General features: G+C 45.8%; 1 protein-coding gene across 2 annotated transcripts; it reads right to left on the minus strand.

Moving 5' to 3' along the window:
- Positions 1–2,794: 2,794 nt before the first annotated feature.
- Positions 2,795–17,834, minus strand: VASH1 (vasohibin 1). 2 transcript variants are annotated; one of them, XM_021542809.3, is made up of 7 exons: positions 17,556–17,834; positions 12,651–12,739; positions 11,503–11,559; positions 10,362–10,436; positions 9,001–9,382; positions 8,486–8,598; positions 2,795–7,898 (listed from the first exon to the last, which is right to left on the minus strand). In XM_021542809.3, the coding sequence occupies exons 1-7, from the start codon at positions 17,814–17,816 to the stop codon at positions 7,826–7,828; spliced, it is 1,050 nt and encodes a 349-aa protein (XP_021398484.2). In that variant the 5' UTR covers positions 17,817–17,834; the 3' UTR covers positions 2,795–7,825. The 2 variants fall into 2 exon arrangements, with proteins under 2 accessions (XP_021398484.2, XP_021398485.2); XM_021542810.3 differs by lacking the exons at positions 12,651–12,739; positions 17,556–17,834 and adding an exon at positions 12,018–12,368.
- Positions 17,835–18,886: the final 1,052 nt, after the last annotated feature.

Raw genomic sequence — 18,886 nt, forward strand, 5'->3', positions numbered from 1 at the left:
GCTCTCCAGCAGCTGTTTTCCCATGACTACTCTATCCAGTTATCTGAGTTACTGATGTTTATTTTTTCTGCAGCTGTATTTCTTTAGTTAAAAGTTATGGGTGCAATTCTCTAGGGCTAAGTGTTATTATAAATGCAACATATGAATGGTGTCAAGATGTAAGATAGTGAGTTTCCTCACTCCTGAAGAATTAAGTGGGAGGAGTGGGAGCTCTGAAACCACTCAGATGGGAGTAACACATTATATAAAACAAAACACCTGAGTTTCAGATTTATTGGTAGTGCTCTATACACCACCTGCTTTGTGAAGGCAGAATTCTGAAATATACTTGACCTTAGTTTGTCTTCTCTGAGGAGTTTCCAAGAGGTCATAAGAAGTTCAGCATCTCAGTGGATCAAGGTATGAGTCCTGCTCTTAATGATGTGTTATAATGGTGCTGGCAAGCAGTCTGCAACACAGGGTGTTGCTGCACTCCAGTAACTGCTCCCATTGCCACCACCTCAGTATAGAAAATTTATTGGATATCCTGTTTAGATATTTGCAGACATATCCATGGGTCATCCAAATGTAGACGAACCCTTTTGTTGCTTACCTAAAGGGAGAGCACACAAGGGTTAGTGGGATACCATCTCCTTTCAGGCTTCCTGTTGTGCAGGTTAATTGAATTGCTTGCTGTGACCTGCTTCTTACCAGACTGTAGCTGCCTGGCCTGTAGTGCTTCTCATAGCACTGTCATGTTGAAATACACAACCTGAATTGAATATACTGCATTGTGTTTCTAAGTATGATACTGAGTTTCTGAAGGGAGCTCACCTGTTACAGTGATAACCAAGATGACAGCTTAAACAGCTGGCATACCACTAACTCCTTTTGTCAGCTGTAAATGTTTGGTTTCTCCTGTCAAGGCAAGTTGCCCTTCAGCTTCCACTGAAAATGTCAGTCTTGATGCTATTTTTATTTTCATTATTTAAATATTTATTTATTCATTTTCAGTTTTAGACTGTACATTCTTGTGCTCTTGTATAATAGCTGTAAAATTTTTTGTAACTTCAATAAGACAGCAGCTTTCAAGGTCCAAGTTTGGCAAATGGTAGGACTAAGCTAGACACTGGCTTGTGCTACAACAAAAGATGTATTTGTTCCATCCAGTCTTTTAATTTCTACATACCAGGAAAAAAAACCAAAACCAAAAACCCAATAGCAACAAAAAAACCTCCCTTGGCTTCAAGCCTTAACAATTTTGTTCAGTTTTTTGTTATTTTCTTTCTGGATGCAAAGCCTTCTACTTATATTTATTCTATATATTCAGTTATTAGCCAGTGCCTGGTGCTGCCCTTGAACTGGGGGTAGATGAATCCTGTAGTGATTCTATAGTTAATCCTCTCCTCCTTTAAAATGAAGTTAGAGTTGGGTTAGCATTCACCTTTTGCCAAAATAAAAATACAATCCAGGAAAACAAACCTGGCTGAGTTAACTTAATTCTGTCATGGCCTGCTATCTGCAGCATGTCAAATGCCTTTGCCTGCCATAATCCTGCAGTTGCTACATGAATGGTGCTCTTAAGGCTCAGTCTCACTCTCTCATGAATGAATTTCTGTGTGCTTTTAGACATGTGAGAGCCTTAAGTCTTGGGCCTCTCAGTGTAAAAGACTGACAGGGTGTGTTTTTTTGTTTTTTGTTTCTTGGTTTTTTTTTTTTTTTTAAATTTTCTGCTTCAACATGTTGTTTATCCTTCCCACAATAAAGATTTTCCACTTAAGATCCAAGCAGCATAATCTCTAACTGACTTGAAAACTAAAACTGCAGGAACAACCTGCAGGGGAAAAGTCTCATGTAAGAGGGAACAGAAAGTCTGTGGCCACATTACTGATTTTGCTGTTCTCACTTCACCCTGATCTATATACCCATAGGGGATGTAGGAGTTACCTGATTTAAAGCAAAATCTGTAAGACATGGAGCAGCGGGTGTTTTCAAGCAAGCAGCTGAAGCAGATGTTTAGAACTGTGCAATTACTTTCCCTCAGGGCAGAAGCAGTTCATATCATTAACTTGGCTAAGATGGACTATTGCATGTGCCCTTCTCTTTGGAGTAACAGGCCAGAGAATGTTTATTCCTTTCCTATACACACTGTAGGCTTGCCTACATCCTGGCCCTGGTCCCAGTTATTACTCATTTCCCTAGAGAGAAGGGGTATGTTATGCCTGAAAGATGATAGCATGAATAAAGTTGGATCCCCTTGCTGGGGATCCTTGCAGTGGATCTTGCAGCTGACTGTCCTTTATTAACCCAGCATTTGTCTTGAGAAGTCCTGGTGAGGTCATTAGTCGGGAAGGTCACTAAACAGACTTGGAGGAGAATTGCTTTTCAGGCCAGGAAGGGAGACTGAATTGTACATTGAAAAGTTGAGCAGTGCAAGAAGAAGTTTGTATTAACCCTTACAGTATTGTTGCAGTATTGTAAGAGTGAAATTTTTTATGCTGCCTGTGCTGATTTTTTTTTTTTTTTTTCAATCCAGCCTGACTGATGGCAATTCAAGAGGGAAAACATGAATTCTGGCCTTTGCTAAACAGCCACATATGTTCTTTACTTCTTCTGGCAACTGCCTCTGTGTGCACAGACACACTCACCTGTTCAGAGGATTAAAGGATGAAGGTTCTTCCATGTCCACTAGTGTAGCAAGTAAAGGACATCTTTACATAATTTACCTGATACCATCACTCAAGGCTGGCCTTTTGACTTTCAGCTTACATGTAATAGGTAGGTTTAAAGCAAAAAGAAGGACAGTACAGACAACTTGTTTGCTCTGCACAAGCTGAGAGCAGTACAGAGGGAATTTTATTGTCCAAGTGTCAAAGGAAGCAGAAGTATCAACATGAGGGCCATGGGAAGTGCAGTAAAAACTAAATCTAAATAAAAATTCTGTGTTGGCTATGTAAGAACACAGAACCACACTGATTAATTACAAAAAGACACACATGATACTGTTCTTAAAGAGAGAAACTTTCGATTTCTTAGTTCTGAGCTGTACCAGTGATAAAGATGTAAATGGTTTTGGAGCACCCCATCAGTGCTGGAGTAGAATACTGATGTGCATGGAAGTGGACCGCTCTGGTCCCACTAGCACCATCTCAACCCTGACCTGGAGGGAAACTCTGCTCTGCAGAGATTATGGGGGATTCAGTAGCCTTCTGGGCTTAACTGAATTGCTCTTGAGCAGAAAGGGCCACGGCACCACTGAAGGAGAGTGGTTGTGATACAAGTAAACACCTGCTCAGAGACACAAAAATACTAAATTTCCCAAGGAGTTCATCTTGGCTGTAGAGGGGCCATCTCCACCTTTCTCTGGGAGAGCAAACATCAAGCCAGAATAGCACTTGCTTTGTTAAGTAAAATTATAAATGCATAATGCAGGTCTAAATGGTGTCAGCACAACAGTGCAAGGCCACTGGAATGAGTGGTGTTATTTCAGCCAGACTTGCACTCACAATACATCTGGAACACCCCCTGCCTATACCTACTGTTTGATCATCAGGACCACTTGAAATACTTCACTCAGAAGAAGCAAGTAGCTAAAGCAAACACCTGAAGTGATTAGCCAGAGCCACTGGAGCAAGGTCAAGCCAATCTAATCCACTCTTGCCCTTTAGCTAACAGGAGCTTTCTTCTGTTCATTACAGTTTCTTAAACTTGGAAATTTGAAGGACAGTCATGTTCCAGTCTATACAATACCACACGAGTCTGCCTTAGGGGGCAGGCACCTGATTAAGGCTTTCACCTGAAATACTTAAAAGAAAAATCATCCTGTTAATCAGATTTGAAAACAGCAATACATCTACTATGTGAACAGAAACTATGTTTCAACTACAGTTCTGCAGTAATTTATTCTGATGGATGCAAGGAAACTATGTACTGACCCATACCCTGGCCCACAGGTAAAATAGTAACTGAAAAATAGCACTCCACTCCCACCTAAAACACTTGCTAATACATGTCAATTTCTAAAGACTCCTTTAGCGTCTGTCTGTAAAAAAAAAAAAAAGTTATTCTGTCACAGAGTGATGGACACCAACCCTGCTCTTTAATACACAAAATTTCTATCAGAGTGATGCTGTAGCACAAAGTTTTGCTCACTAATCAATCATTAAACATTGCAATTGGCCAGTAGTAAGGGACTTGTCTACATAAAAGCATAAAGAGGGGCTCCTTATTTCAAGGTTTGCATTATGTTTAGAATAGTTCACCAGTAACAGGTCAGCATTTGTTGAAGTCTTTCAAAGCTCACCTCAGCTTCACATACAATGCAGACAGTGTCTTATTTATTCCCAGTGTACACAGTTCCTTTCCACAGACTTCACAGGACTTGTACTGCAGAACAGACATCATGTGAGACCTACTACTGAACAGTGAAATTTACATCACAGAGCTATATGAGTGACCCTATTAATATTTAACATTAAAAATTAATAGGATTCTTTGAGATCCATCTTCCTTATTCTGCAGGCACTAAAGGAGTATGACTTCCATTATCATTCCTTCTCTGTAGCTCTAAAGCCTGCAGAAGTGAAAGACTCTCATCACCAGCCTTTTTTCCTTATTCAAGGCAGACAGACCAGAAACCAGACCAAGTAGGTGGGGGAGGAAAGAAGTCAAAGTGCTAAAGTTTGTCTTTCAGTGTACCCTCAGCTTTCTTACAGCATAAAGCTAGATTGCATTAATCCTCTCTGTCATGGAAGGATGTGGTTTTGTTTGTTAGGAAGGAAGAAAAGCTTTGTATTAAATTGATTCATCCTGTTACAAAGATGGGGGGAGCAAGAGCAAGAAATGGAGAACTCTATGGTCCTTTTCCAGTTTCTTGTACCATCTGCTGAACTGGAGATACAGAAACAGTAAGGAGCAGGAATTGTATACAGAGAAACACAGCAGAAGGCTTGAAATGGTAACCCTAGCAAAGTGCACTTGTCTGCTCCTGTGTCCATACTGAGAAGTTAATAAACATTAGATACAAGCAAAGAATTAAGTACTTCCTAACATATATAATTGTGTAACTGGATCTTGAAAGAGGATGTTCTTGTCTAGCTGCAGCTGAGGATTAAGAGACCTTGAACTCTACCTGTCATTCATATCTTAAACATCCATTTCCTTTGCTTTTTCTAAACTAATAGCTTTTTCTAAGCTATTGGCCTCAGTTACATCCTGCAGGAAAGCTCTTAATTACAAAGTTAAACAAAGCATTTTGTTTTAAGCCATTCTGCCTTGGTGATCTAACACTACTGAATACCCCTGTTGCCCTGCTCTCAAGAAAGCATCGTTAACTTGCAGCTGACCTCTCATTTGTCTCATCTGTTGTGAAGTCTTCCTCCCACCCCCACATTTCCTCTTTCCATCTAAAAAAGCTCAAGTCTGTCCAGTTATTCAATGTTCTCTGTAGTAAACTATTAATTACTCTCAAGAGCTCTCCAGTTACTCTGAATTAACTAACCAACTGACTAAACAAAGTAATAGTGAAGATGCATTCTAGGCATATTTTGTAATTTTTTTTTTTTAATTCTGAATTTCATCCACTTTAATAAAACCTGTCAGTCAGTTTCCCCTTGCTGACTGCTGCTTGTATTTATCATATGATTCACAGTGGCATCTGAACTTTCAGTCCGCTGCATAGTAAACATTATGTAAAGGCAGTTTGTGGCTTCCAAGTGACCCATATTATTTACAGGTACCTGTGGTGCCTTTACAGCTAACATCATCGTTAGCACCCAGACACTAAATATGTTCATTTACAGCCACACAAAAATGACCAGAGGACATGTTCAAATGGGTGCTTGGCTCACTGCTGCTGTTCACTTCCGTTGCTGCATGTAGCTGGAATAGAAGGGAGTGGACAGGGATTGCACTGCACTGTGGAAACTGGCATCCTCTTCTGGATTAACCTTCTTGGGGCTCAGCAGCAACTTCTGCCACCTTCTAACAGATTTTCCTCCTGGTTGTACAGCACAGCAGAAAAGTATAGACTACAAAGGGAGATTGAAAGGACTGACTACAGTGGTATGGATATGTCTTACATCACAGTTAAGGATGTACAATTAGGAACCTGTAAGGTCCCAGTTAAATCGCTTGTGGGTGGTGCTTTGAGGATTAACTGCTTTAACTAGGCAGAAGAGCTGATTTCTTTGGGGTTAAGAACCCATTCTCTGCCACCAAAATAGCTCTGCTTATTATGAGGCTGTGGCACAGGAATACTGCACCAAAAAAAACAAGAAGAGCTATGCTCCATCGTATTTCTAACACAGAAAGAAAGAAAAGAATAAGCCACCAGGCTAACAAAATTAAATATGTGGTATTTCAGAAAGTTTAGCTCCTTGTCAGTGCTGTGATAAAACAAGACTGTTTCTCTCTAGGATACTCCCACTCCCAAGCTCAGTTTTTGCATCCTCCAGATCCACGCATCCAAATCACTTTTAAGACCATGCTGTTCCGACTTCTGGAAATACCACTATTCCCATATCCTAAGCCTCAGACAGAGAGGTCTGATAATACTCCATTTCTGACAAGCATTAACTATACTGCTTAAGCAGTAGTACAACACTCCCCCAAAAGAAGCATAGGAAGTAAAGGCCACAGTGGCAGAAAGGCCCAGCCCAGCCCTTTGGGAATGGTTAGTGTAAGTGGTGCTGTTACATACTGCAGCTATCCAAAAAGCCAGAACACAAGCGCAGCTCTGGCACTGGGGTGGGGAACTGCTTTCAGGAGGCTCCAGGGTGAGCTGTCATGAAAGCAGCTGCAATTTCCTTGAGCAGAGCTTCTCACAAACAGGTGTATGCAACTCTGGCACTAACACTACAGGGAGGAATGAGCAAGAGCCTTGTGGAAAGGTAAAAATGCTTGTAAAACTGTTAACATGATTACATTCTTCTTTAACTTTTTACTCTTAAAACTCATACCTCAGTGACAGAAGTGCCTGCCACAAGCTTTCTGAGTAGCAGCCACTGGAAGTTAATGGAGAGAAGGCTGATGAACAGATAATGTGAAGTTCATTTTCCACCAGCCCCCACCTGTCCCATCTCCATTGCTGGAACAATTGAGCTCTCTATGCCTGTTTTCATGTAGCAGTGGTATAGGCATATCCTGATCCACTCAACTGCCAAAGGACTTGGAGCAACAGTTCACCAGCATTCCACTGTCTATCCCATCAGAGACAATGAAATACTTTGAAATAGGCAGGACTAAACATGTAAGATGTGTTTCTATCTGGATGAGAAAACTTTGTATAGTCAATAAATCAGGCTGAGCAAATTCAGACCTAATCTCACAAGAGCAATGATAAAAAAAAGTGTTCATAATGACAAAACCAGGAGTTTTTGTACAAGATTCAGGGGCCATCCCATTCCAGCATCACTTCTCCCTCAGCCCTGCAAGCCTTGCAGGGGTTGAAGACTTCTGTGCACACAGGGAAGAAGTACTGTTGACAAGATGCTCCATCTACTTGCTGTCAAGGCAAAGATAGCAAGTCCACTGACCCCACTCACGTCATATTCTTCCTGAAGCAAACTCCCACTAGTGTACAGACTTTTTTCTTTTTCTTTTTTTTTAAAAAACACTTAAGTGAATTAAGATGGTCACCTCTCCCAGAAACAGGCAGGCTAATCCTCTGGGACCCATGGGATCCAGCTCTGGGGGACTGGCCCACTAGTAAGTACCTGGAAAAATCAGCACTCTCTTTTGCTCCCACTCCCCTGTCCCATTTATCAGAATCACTGCAGGTAGATCCAGGTCCCAACTGTGGCCAGCAAGAAGTCCATGGAGCCAGGCACACAAGGCACAGCTCTCTTCATACCCGGATTTGGTACCCATTGAGGTCTGGCATGGCTTTGGAATCGGGAGGCTTCTTCTCACCAGATGGCCTGTGAGCAAAGAAGGTAACAACTCTTCAGAAACTGTTTTCAGTCAGGTGATGCTGCACAGAGATGGCAGCACAGGAAAAGGTACACAGAGCTTCAGACTGATCCTGCACTACTGAGGACAGGACTATTCTGCAGCCTCCAGTAATTCTCACAATGATCTCAACAGAACAGAATGCACATTAGGAAGCAGGACATGCACTCTGGAACCCCAGGTTATTATTAGGAAAACAGTCTTGCTGTCAGCAGAATAATTTTTGGAATCTCTTTGAGGCACAGGTCTGTGAGGCACCAGAGCTCAGACCCACACATAACGTTAAAAGTCAGATACCAACATCACTGTTTGAGCTGCCTCCTCCTCCCTGCCAAAGCAAGCAATCAAAAAAACCCAGCTGTCCTCTCAACTCCATAAACAATGATAAACTCACTATGGTACTGACTAGGGAAGAATGCTACTGCAGGTCAGAGAAATATCCACTGTTCTAAAGAAACCCAGTAGGATACCGGAAGGATCTAAACCCAAACAGCAAGGTGGAGTCTGAGTAAAGCAGATGCTCTAGATAGATTTCCTGCCCAGCAGCCCCACTCACCGTCGGTCCCCACGGCTGTTTCGCCGATGGGGGCTGGCCTGACCTCTTTGTGGGGAGGAGACATCTTTCTTTCTGTCCTTGGTGGGAGATGGTGGTCCAGTTCCTTTCCCAATCTGCCAGAAAAATAAAATTAAGAGCTACATAAGCAGAAAATCAATATGAGTAATAACAAAACCCACAAAAACTAACAACAATGGGGAAAAAACCAAAAAGGCAAGGCAAGTGCATCAGAAATGCAAAAGCCAGAAAAAACAAGTTACAGTGACAGCTACAGCGCCAAGGACTGTATACAATCCAGCCTAATCACAACTACAGCACTGCACAAGCATCCATTAGGGGACCAGCCTGTATAAAGTTGGTGGCATTCAGTAAGAAAGAGGCCCCAGCCTTCAATTCACTTTCCACTCCACACATCTAGGAGCAGAAAGTTTCCTGTCACTTCATTCCCGCAGTACACCAGCAGCCAGGCAAGGCAGTGGATTGTAGCAGTGAGTTACTCCATCCTTGCTGCTTACCTTCAGCCTCATATCACGGGCATGTCTCTCAAGCTCTTTGCGAAAGTCTTCCCGTGTTAGCTTGTCTAGATCCAGGATGGAGTGCTTCCACTCAATCTGCTCCACGCTGTGTGGGTCATGGGACACACAGTGGCCCAGCTTCACCTTTTTCAGAGTGTGCCAGCAGCGGCGATACGCCTCCTCGAAATCAAAGATGAGTTCGCTCAGTGTGCGGAAGACAGGTGCTTTGTACATCAGTTCCTCACGACGGCTGATGCCCAGTGCCCCATAGCGGCCGCCAAAGTTCACCCCCAGCACGATGTGTCGGAAGTAGTTCCCTGAGAAGTGGGTTTTGAAGCTGATGGGGAAACGGTCCAGTGTGGCCATGTTGTTGGTGAGGTAACTGGCAGCAGCCATTATTCAGGAAATAACTGGTGATAACAGTTTCCGGACAAGACACGTCCTACCTGCTCCAGACCCTCCCAGCCTGCTCAGCAGATTCCCTATTGATTCAGGCATCACATAGACAGGATTTGTTTTCCAGGGCAAGAGCCCAGCTCATTGCAGGCTGCCCTACTTTCATCTGTGTTATGGGGAAAGCAGACTTGGCCTCTTCAAGGAGATAGTCAACAAAGAGAAGTTAATTTTGATGCAGTTCTGTGATGCAGAAGTTGCAATGCTAGCACCTTCAGTGTACTGTATTCCATAGCTCCCAAACTATTAACAGTGCAGCATTATTCCTCGGTTTGTTTTAATCTGTTTCACTAGCTACTGTTTCATACACTTTCAGGATAAAAACTCACCAACCTCCACTTTTGAACCATTCACTCACCATCTCTGCCCCTCCTGGTGCATGAAGAACCTACAGCCCAAGTACCACAAACTAAATCTGGAGGATAGCTAGGAAAGATGTGTACTTAAAGATAATACATGTCTAGAACTAATAAAGGTATTGCCTAAGCTAGTAAGTGACATACACTGTAATTAGAAGTTGGATAGGATCTGTAAGTTTAATGCAGAACACATGCAGGCAGTAAGGGAACAATGCTATCCACAAACGATTTTCTCACCTAACTCTAGCTAGTGTTTTTGCTCCTCTTCAGATCTCTTTTGTCTTTTATAATCTTATATGGGTGACCAGAGCAGCACCACCTTTCTTGGTGAAGGAGGAGCAATTCCAAAAGACTAGTTCTGATACTTTAGAGAATTGCTTGGATTTGGATTTAATTAGTGGGGTTTTGTGGGAGAACTGAGGAGGGAAGAAAGAGGAATATGGTACTTGGTGACAATATTATCACCACCCTCAAAGCATCACAAGCAAGAGAGCAGAGGCAAAAACACAAAGATGGACAGACATGCACAACTCCAAGAGGAAAGGATACATTCCCAGGATCACAGCTTCCAGGCATTTTATTGGCAGGGCCTCTTTGGTCATTTCTTTGGCCAGGTCCATCAGCCTGCAGAGTGGGACAAGGGAAAGATGAGGACAGTTAGAGGGCTTGTACTATGCACTGTGGCCAGTTCAGCTGTTTTGCACTATATTTGTAAGGTAGGTTTCCAGGAGAGAGGGTGGCCCACAGAGGATAGGGAACAGCACAAAGTATCTTCTTTAAGAAGATATCAAATCCAAACCAGATCTCTGCCACACGCTGTTGCTGCTTCCAAGGAATCCACTTCAGTGGGTTGCAGCAAAACTGCTTACTGGCCAACTGGGGTTCTCAGGGAGACCATAGCACCAATGCCTCCACAATTAAAACCCTCAAAGGACCAAGAGCCAGCAGTGTTTGATACACAAGGCTCAAAGACAATAAAGCTTTCTTCTCTGGCATTAACCCTAGTCTCTGTTCAGTGAGTACCATGGAGGAGACATTGAACTGATTACAAAACAAGGCAATTACACTCACATAAATCTATCGACTAGACCAATAGTAAGAAGCCAGTCTTGGAAGATTCTCCATATGCTCTTTAAGAGAGTCAATGATATCAGGTGCTTATTACCAGGAACTTCTGGGGCACAGCAGTTCCCAAAATCTGGAGTGAGGAGAATACCCTGTCTCATTCAAAGTATAAGTCACCAAAAACTTAGTGAGCCTAGATTCTGCCAAAGCACTCACAGGAACTATGAAGTCAGACCCGCAAAGATACTTTGGCTTTCACAAAACCTTTGTACAGCAGGACCTGATTTCAGAATCCCTCTGAAGTTCATATAGTTACATTCCAATAAGAAGCAGGCAGAACATGCATATTTTTGCAATACATTGTCTTTGGTTTACTGGATTTACTGATTCATGAGAAAAAAAAAAAAAAAAACTACTCTCTTTCTTGAGAAAGACCAGACACAGCTCTGCCCAGCTATGCCCCAGGCAACAGACAATGAAGTTACCCAAAGCAGGATGCAGCTGCAGTACTGAAAGGCCTGAGTACCACTAGAACTTGGGCAGGGGATGGAGAAAAAGCAGTGTGTACAGCAGGGCTCCAACAACAAAGAAAGAGTTAAATGCTGTAGAGGCTGCCAGCACTTACCCAGTCAGAGGTCTGCTCTTCTTAATCTCAAAGAATTGTGTCCCAGTGTGATTGTACCTGGAAGGAAGAAGTTAAGGGCTTGGTAGCTTGGAATGTAGAGTTTGAAGAAAACTTGTCTGAAAGATGTTGATGAAAGACATTACTATTCTCACAGAAAAGTCATGATCCCACAAATGTAGCAGCAACACAAGACAATCTCTACCTCCCTTTCCTGCATTTCTCCCACTTACAAGTCCTCCTTATTTCCACTGTATTTCCTTGTCAATTCTTCTCTTCCTCATACCCACACATGGGTTTCCACTCCAATTCCCAAAGGTTTATGCTGACAGCACATGGTCTGCTCAGCTTTCCAGTCACCAGGACAGAACAGTTTGATAAATCTCTTCCCGCTCCAAACTGCACATAATATATGCAGCAATGAATTCATGCTACCTTATTCTAAGATTGACTGGGATCCAATCCAGAGCACAACCACCCTGGATGGGTGAAAGATGCCAAAAGGTCAGCCTTCTTACCTTGAATTAGGGCTGAAGCCAGAGCTAGATCTGTATCTCATCAGTGAGATTAGACTTCGTTTGCATGGCATATACCTGCTCTCCAGCACAACAGAACACAGAACATTCCCAGAACACAGCCACACAGGTAGCTCTGCATATAAAGGGGCAGCATACCACAGATGCACAAAAGCAGGGGTGGCTGAGTGTTGTTTTGACAAAGAGGGATTGAGTAGGATGACCTGAGAAGGTTTGCCCATCACCACAACTCTCCCACACCTTAACAATGAGGTGATGCAATTTGTAGTACACCTGGCACTTGGCTGTCAGGATCTCAGATATGTGTGTTTTTAATGAAATATCACTGTAAAGCCACTGACCTAGAAGAGTGGGTAGTAGGGAAAGGCCTTTGACCACATGCTCATTTGTTACATGCAGTGAACGGAACCAGAAGATAACATGGGCAAAAAAAGAAAAGAAACAGAGCAGCAAAACAAAACATTATCCCAAATCCAGCTTCTTGTTTTCAAGGAACAAGTTTCAGTTCTCCTCCAGCTACAACAGGAGAAGCTTTTCTGTTTGTCACAGCAAAAGCAAGTCCTCTTGCTCTTTCTTCCTGTGTTATCACACCAGTAAGGTAACAGCAAAGGATACTGAAGCTCCCTGATGTAGCGCTGTACAGCTTCCAGGCGCTCAGGGATGGGGGTGGACGGCTGGAACACAGGCACACTTGGTATGGGAATCTGAAATGAGGAGCAGAACATAAATCACTACTTCCAAACCTCTCCAGCTTCTTGCTGAACTCAGTGGCACATAGCTATAGGGAGCATGCTCCTCTGAAACCAGACCCTTTTTGCTGCCCAAAGTGACCACACCAGAAACATTCCTCTATTTCCACAATGGAAATTGGGAAGGGATTCAGAATGAGGCATCACCACCGAGCTGCAAGAGAAACTATGTGAGAAGGTCCTGCATTTATGCAATGTTACATTGAACAAAATAGAATTAACTGACAAGGCAAGATACAAGACAGGAAAGTGATCATCTGTGGGAGTGTGACCTCGTTTGAGTACTGAAACTGAAAGGCAGAAAACTAAAAGAAAGAGGTAAAAATGGACAATGAGTTTTCCAATATCACCAGAGGGTGGAACAGTCCTGCAAGTAAGGGTAGAAAGGTCCTTAACTGCTACCTGGCATTTCAGATGAGTTGGCACTGACTAGGACACAGGCTTGACAGCGTGACTCCCTGCCCTGCAGTGTCTGGTGTTTTGAATTATAGAGAATGACTTCTGGATGTTCACCTTTCAGACTGTCCCATTCTGAGGCCTCAGCCTTATGGGTCCAGTCAGATTTTCCTCACCATTTTCACCATTTGTTCTGGAGGGGATAACCTTAGTCTTGTCAGCAGCTGAGAAAATGTGTCTAAGGAAAGAGAAGGGACCTGTCCACAGGACAAATAAAAAGGAGAAGACACAAGTCTGGGATGACTGATAGGCTTGGAGAAACAGCACAATCTTTTCTCTCTGAAGATAGCTCATGCCTTATATGCACCTTGCTAATATCACACTGCATTTTTTCTCAGCTGTTCGACTTTTAATATTTCAGTTCCTCCTCAGACTTCCCCCAGAGCGGGCCTATCCATAGATCTGAAGGAGTGAGTCAGAGCCAGTTCTTCCTTTGAGCCTTCCACTCTGCTGTGCACAATTGCCTCTGCTGGACATGGTGTCATAGCCAGTGGTATTGCTTAGTGCACCCTTCACATGTATTTCTGTGGCCATCCATTTCCATATACCTCCTTCTTCTCTCCTGTGTTGGTACAAGTGACTGGTGAACGAGTCAGGCATCTGGAGCAGCTGAAAGCTGAGCCAGCAAGCATGGGTAATTTTCAGCCAGATCAGTTCCCTATCCTGGCTTGCCACACAGTTGCACTCTGCTTGTGCTCTCCCACAACCTTGAGGCAGGCTGGCACTGCATCTCGCATCACACAGAGGCACCAGCTGCCTCACTTGCAGGGGGCAGCACGGGCCTGGTGGGAGGAGATGTGAAACTGGGTTTGTTCAGCTGCAGCAGGAGCAGGGAAGGCTCCAGAGAGTGGCACAGAAATAGAGCCATCTCTGGTAGTGCATGAGCTGAGTCAGTTTGGATTCTGTGAGCTGACACACTGAGTCATAGGAAATAATTTCCAGGCAGAAACAACGAAAGAGGTAAAAATCAGGGCAGGCTGACTATTTAATTTTGGTTTTTTTCTTCAGCATGGAGAATTTAATGCTTTTCAATGGAGACAGACAGATTAAGTGCATGTTGACAGCAGAGAATAATGATTCTGGGTAGTTCCTCCTCCCATTACTAGTACCTCCAATCTCCTTTTCCTCAAAGGACTGTGCAACAGTGAGACAGCATAATGGCAATCAGTTCAGCAGGGAACTAGTTAATGTGGAAGAGCCTCCTGCACCTCAAGTAATTAAACTGATGAAAGTACACTGTGCTCTCTCTCAGATCTGGGCCTGCAGCCCAGACTGGGCTACAGTTTCTTTTTGCATCAGGTCTATAGCATTTTAATAGGACAACAGAAGCAGAAGTAGAGGAATAAGGTCTCCACGCCTCGATTCCACACTGACAGGACAAGAGATCCTTATACTTTTTTCTTCCCCAGCATCATCCAAGGCATATCTCCAAAAAGCTAAAAATATTAGTTAGTTTTCTTAGTCTTTCAGAAATCAGAGAAGAATTTATTTATAACAGAAAATATAGGAAATCAGATCTATTTTAACTTCTCTTTAGCTAGTATGAAAGCTGAAGAGAGCCCAGATTTCCCAAATAATATAACCTCTGCCAGGCTTAGCAGACCAAATGAACACACCCTTGATCCCTCATCACTTGTGGGGAGTAGCTCCATCACCCCACTGCTAGATTCATGCACCCTGGCAGGCTGTCTATATGCATGGGATTGCGATTCTGCTTTTAGAAAGGGGATCCTGAGAACAACCAAGATTTTCATATACAAGCGGGCCATGCTGTATGTGAGGAAAGGCAGATGGGAGCGAGGCACAGGCAAAGCTCCACCCTTATCGGTATTACAGAGGTGCTCTTCTGGCCGGCCTAGTTTAGCAACAGTTTCTTTTATGGTACTTCTGTGTATCCAAGCTCCTCCCTACTCTTCCTTCTGCAAGTAACACAGGAGCAGTATCAGCCTTGGTTGAGAGCCTGACTGAAAATAATAGATTATTTTTCCTGGCTCTCTCGTTCTGAATCCATTAGATGCAACTCTTCCTTGTCTTTGCCCTCATAACCATCTCATATAAAATCCATTATTTCTTTATGAGCCAAGCGCATATCACTTCATACTTCCAGCTCAGACCCATTTGATCGTTCCAGCAGCTTGAAGCAAGGCAATACCCCACCCTGTTGCTAGAAAGAACACAACCTACAGGAGAGTGGCACTCTTAAGCCTGCTCACTTCATGCCCACTCACCCCAAGTCTACTGGAAGGAAATAGAGGCTAGAGGAGCTCTCTGAGCTCTCAGACTCCAGTGAGAGACACAACCTCTGAAGCTGATCTGTAAACGTGTCTAGTCACAGTGTCCTCCAGTCATAATTTTATAGTATTTTAGTTTATTTACAGCTTTTTTGAGAGCTATTTCCCCCAACACCCAATGCTGGCTACGATCCATGGCCAAAATTTTGGAGTAGGTAAGTCACTGTCCCATTCCCAACACCTCAAAAGGACTATTTACCCTCCAGCGCACGGAGAGAACCTGGCTTTGCAAAGGAGCTAGCCTTGCAGAGTACACTTACTGCCCTTATTCTCCTCTGTTGCATGAGCCTTTCAAAGAAACTTGATGGAACAGAGACAAGTAGCAATAAGCAGCCCTCAAAGAACAAAACACATCCCCACAGAGGAGAAGGAGCTAAGGAAACAGTTCATCCATCCTTGTGGTTTCCTGAATTCCAGTATCTTCCCAGCCATATGCCGAGTGAGCTTGGGAATGGCATCTCAGATGGCAGAGTGCTGAATACAGTTTACAGATCTATTTCCCAGGACTGCTAGCAGATGCAAAAAACCCCTCAACAACCGAAACCCAACAACCTCCAAAACCAAACAGTCCAATTTCGCCTCTTATTGCAAGACCTCAGACCACTTGTGTCCCCTAACTGTAACCCTCTTGGATGAAGACTCTAAAGTGAGAACAGTGGAACTTCTTCACATAGGACCAAAACAAGGGACTGAACACTGTATTTCCCAATCCGTCATTCACTGGAGTCTTGTTTGTCAGCTTCTTCCTTCCATTTCCCTCATCTTTTTTTACCAAATCAGTCATTATGGTTAGAAAATTAGGTAGTGTGTGTTCTGCCTGATCTGAAACATTTTCAGCCTTCACCTAGGCTCAGGACAAAGAGGAAAGGAAGGAAATCTGAAAAGGAAGGAAAAGTCTAATGGAGTTAGAATGGGGACTGTAATCAGGACTCAGGATTTGTTCCAGCTGCTGCCACTGATTCCTCTGACTCTTTACTGCACAAAGGATGTTGCATCACATGCTTCTCCAGAAATCCTCATAAAAAGCAGTATGGATTGTCTGTGTAGTATATAATAGCATGTTCTTCCATACTTCAAATTACCTTCCCAAGGAGATAAGTCCTTGCTAAAAAAGCCTGAGATGAAAAAGCTTCATCTTTTTGTATCTGAATTTCCCATATTAGAGTGATGGGAGAGTATTCCCATCCTGCTAGTGGAGTGACACACCAAATGTTTACACTGTCTTTTGTTCACAGTATGCCAATAAAAGGGAAAGATTTTTCTCCAGCTGAGATGCAACACAGATAGCAACAATCACAAGAATTCACATTGAAATGTTTCAGTATGGTACAATGCTCAGTGGTTCCTCTTTTCATGGAGTTCTCTGCAGCAAGACCAGGAATGAGCTTGGAAATCACACCTGACCTACACCAGCAATAAGCTCTGCAAGCATTTGCTGACTCCTCTTAAAACACTTGGCATAAAAAGTCTTTTTTGACAGACATAGTTCTGTTCCAGAATGCCTTTTGGTGTGGGACATTGTACCCAAATCAAATTTCTCCAGGTTCAAAGTCTCACCTCCACCTGTCTCAATCCCCCATCTCAAGTATTTGGGCTTTTCTAAATTTAACTCTCATCTTTTTATCATTTATGCAATCCTTCTATTTAGCCACTGCCCATTCTCCACCCTTCGCCCTCCAGGCTGCTCACATTAGCTACCTGAAGTCCGTTTTCCAGCAAGGCCGCAGAAGAAGAGGGTGCTGCTGGTGCACCAGACAGGGCAGAGCCTCGCAGATGCCCTCTCGCACTCCGAGTTAGAGTGTGGCTGTGCTTCCAGCAAGAGCACTCCCGGGGCCCGTTTTTCCGAGGGATCGCTCCCGAGCCGAGGAGACCGGCCTCCCAATGGGACAGGCGGGCGCCTCCTCCCAGCGGGATGCCGCCGTTCCCCCTTCCCTTCGTCCGCCCTGTGGTGGACGGTCCGCTCCGGGCGCTTCCGCTGGGACCCCGCGCAGCTCCAGCCCCGGGGCGGGCTGGGAGGGTCTCACCTTGGGCAGGTCGGCGGCGCCCCGGATCCTCTGCGCCACCCGGTCCCCCTCGGGATGGATCCTGCCCACATGCCGCCACATCCGCTCCCAGGTGGGCTCATCCACGGGCAGCCCGCCGCGGTTGACGAAGAAGGGGACGCCGCCGTCGCGAAGATCCTCCTCGCCCTCCTCCTCCTGCTGCTCCTCATCCCGCGGTGCCGCCGCCTCGCCGGACGGGGGCTGCCTGGCCGCCGCGGCCCCGTCGCCCCCCGGTATCGGCATCGCCGCGCCCGCGCTCAGCGCCTGCCGCCCGCCGCCGGGCCGCAGGGGGCCGCGCCCCGCATGGCCGGCGCTCCGGGCACGGGGCGTCCCCGCCCCCGCCTCGTCCCCGGAGATATCAGAGCGGAGGGCTCGCCGCGAGAAGGGGAGAAAAAGCCGGGCGGGGCGGTGCTGGGTGCCGCATCAGGCCGCCGCCGCGGCGGGGGAGGCGCCGGCGGCCCGAGCGCCCGCGGCAGTGACGGCGGGCACCGCGCGGGGCGGGCCTGCCGCGGGCGCCCCCGCCGCACCGCCTCCCGGGCTGCATGCGGGGGAACAAAGCCCCGCGCGGGGCGGGGCGGGGCCGGGCACCGCTCCCCTCCGCCCCGCCCCGCCCCGGGCTCGGTGCGCGCCCACCGCCGTGCCGGAGCCGCGCTGCCGCTGGCAGGGCGCGGCCGGGCGAGCGGCGGTGGCGCTGCCCGCGGGCGATAAGACAGATCAGGGCGATACGGGAGGCGGCTGCGGCCGGGCGATAAGGGGCGGGGCAGAAGGGCGGGAGCGGGCTCGGGGGCTGGGGCGGGCGGCGGAGCGGCTGCCGAAGGGTCGCCGTGAGGGGCAGCGGCGGCGGCGCTGCCCGCGGGGTCTGCGCTGGGGCTGCGGGGTGTGAGGGCAGGGCCGGGCTCAGGGCGGCCCCGCAGGCGATGAAGCAGTGCCGGGAGCCAGGGGCAGGTGTCCGTGTTGACATAGCTTTGAGGAACGGAAGAGCTGGGATGAGCTTTCCAGGTAGGAAGCAGTGGGGGGTGGAGAGCGTATTCGGATGCTCCTGTAGCACGAAGCAGTGGTGAAGGATGGGCTGTTGTGGAACCGTGCCGCTTGTCTAGGGGTATGCTACATATGAGCCAGTCCCCCTCAAGGGAGGGGCCCACCAGGGCTCTTCTGCCTGGGAAGAAGCAAAATACACCGTACCTGAGGTCTGGAGATGCACCACAAGTGGAAGGCCGAGTGTTTTGCTCTGCTTCATCGTCTGGTTTTGTTTCAGCTCTCTTGTGAGAGAAGTGTGAACTCTCATGGGAGGTTCTCTGCACGCTGCAGGAGAT

This window comes from Lonchura striata, chromosome 6 (genome assembly GCF_046129695.1).
Source record: "Lonchura striata isolate bLonStr1 chromosome 6, bLonStr1.mat, whole genome shotgun sequence".
Classification (NCBI taxonomy): domain Eukaryota; kingdom Metazoa; phylum Chordata; class Aves; order Passeriformes; family Estrildidae; genus Lonchura; species Lonchura striata.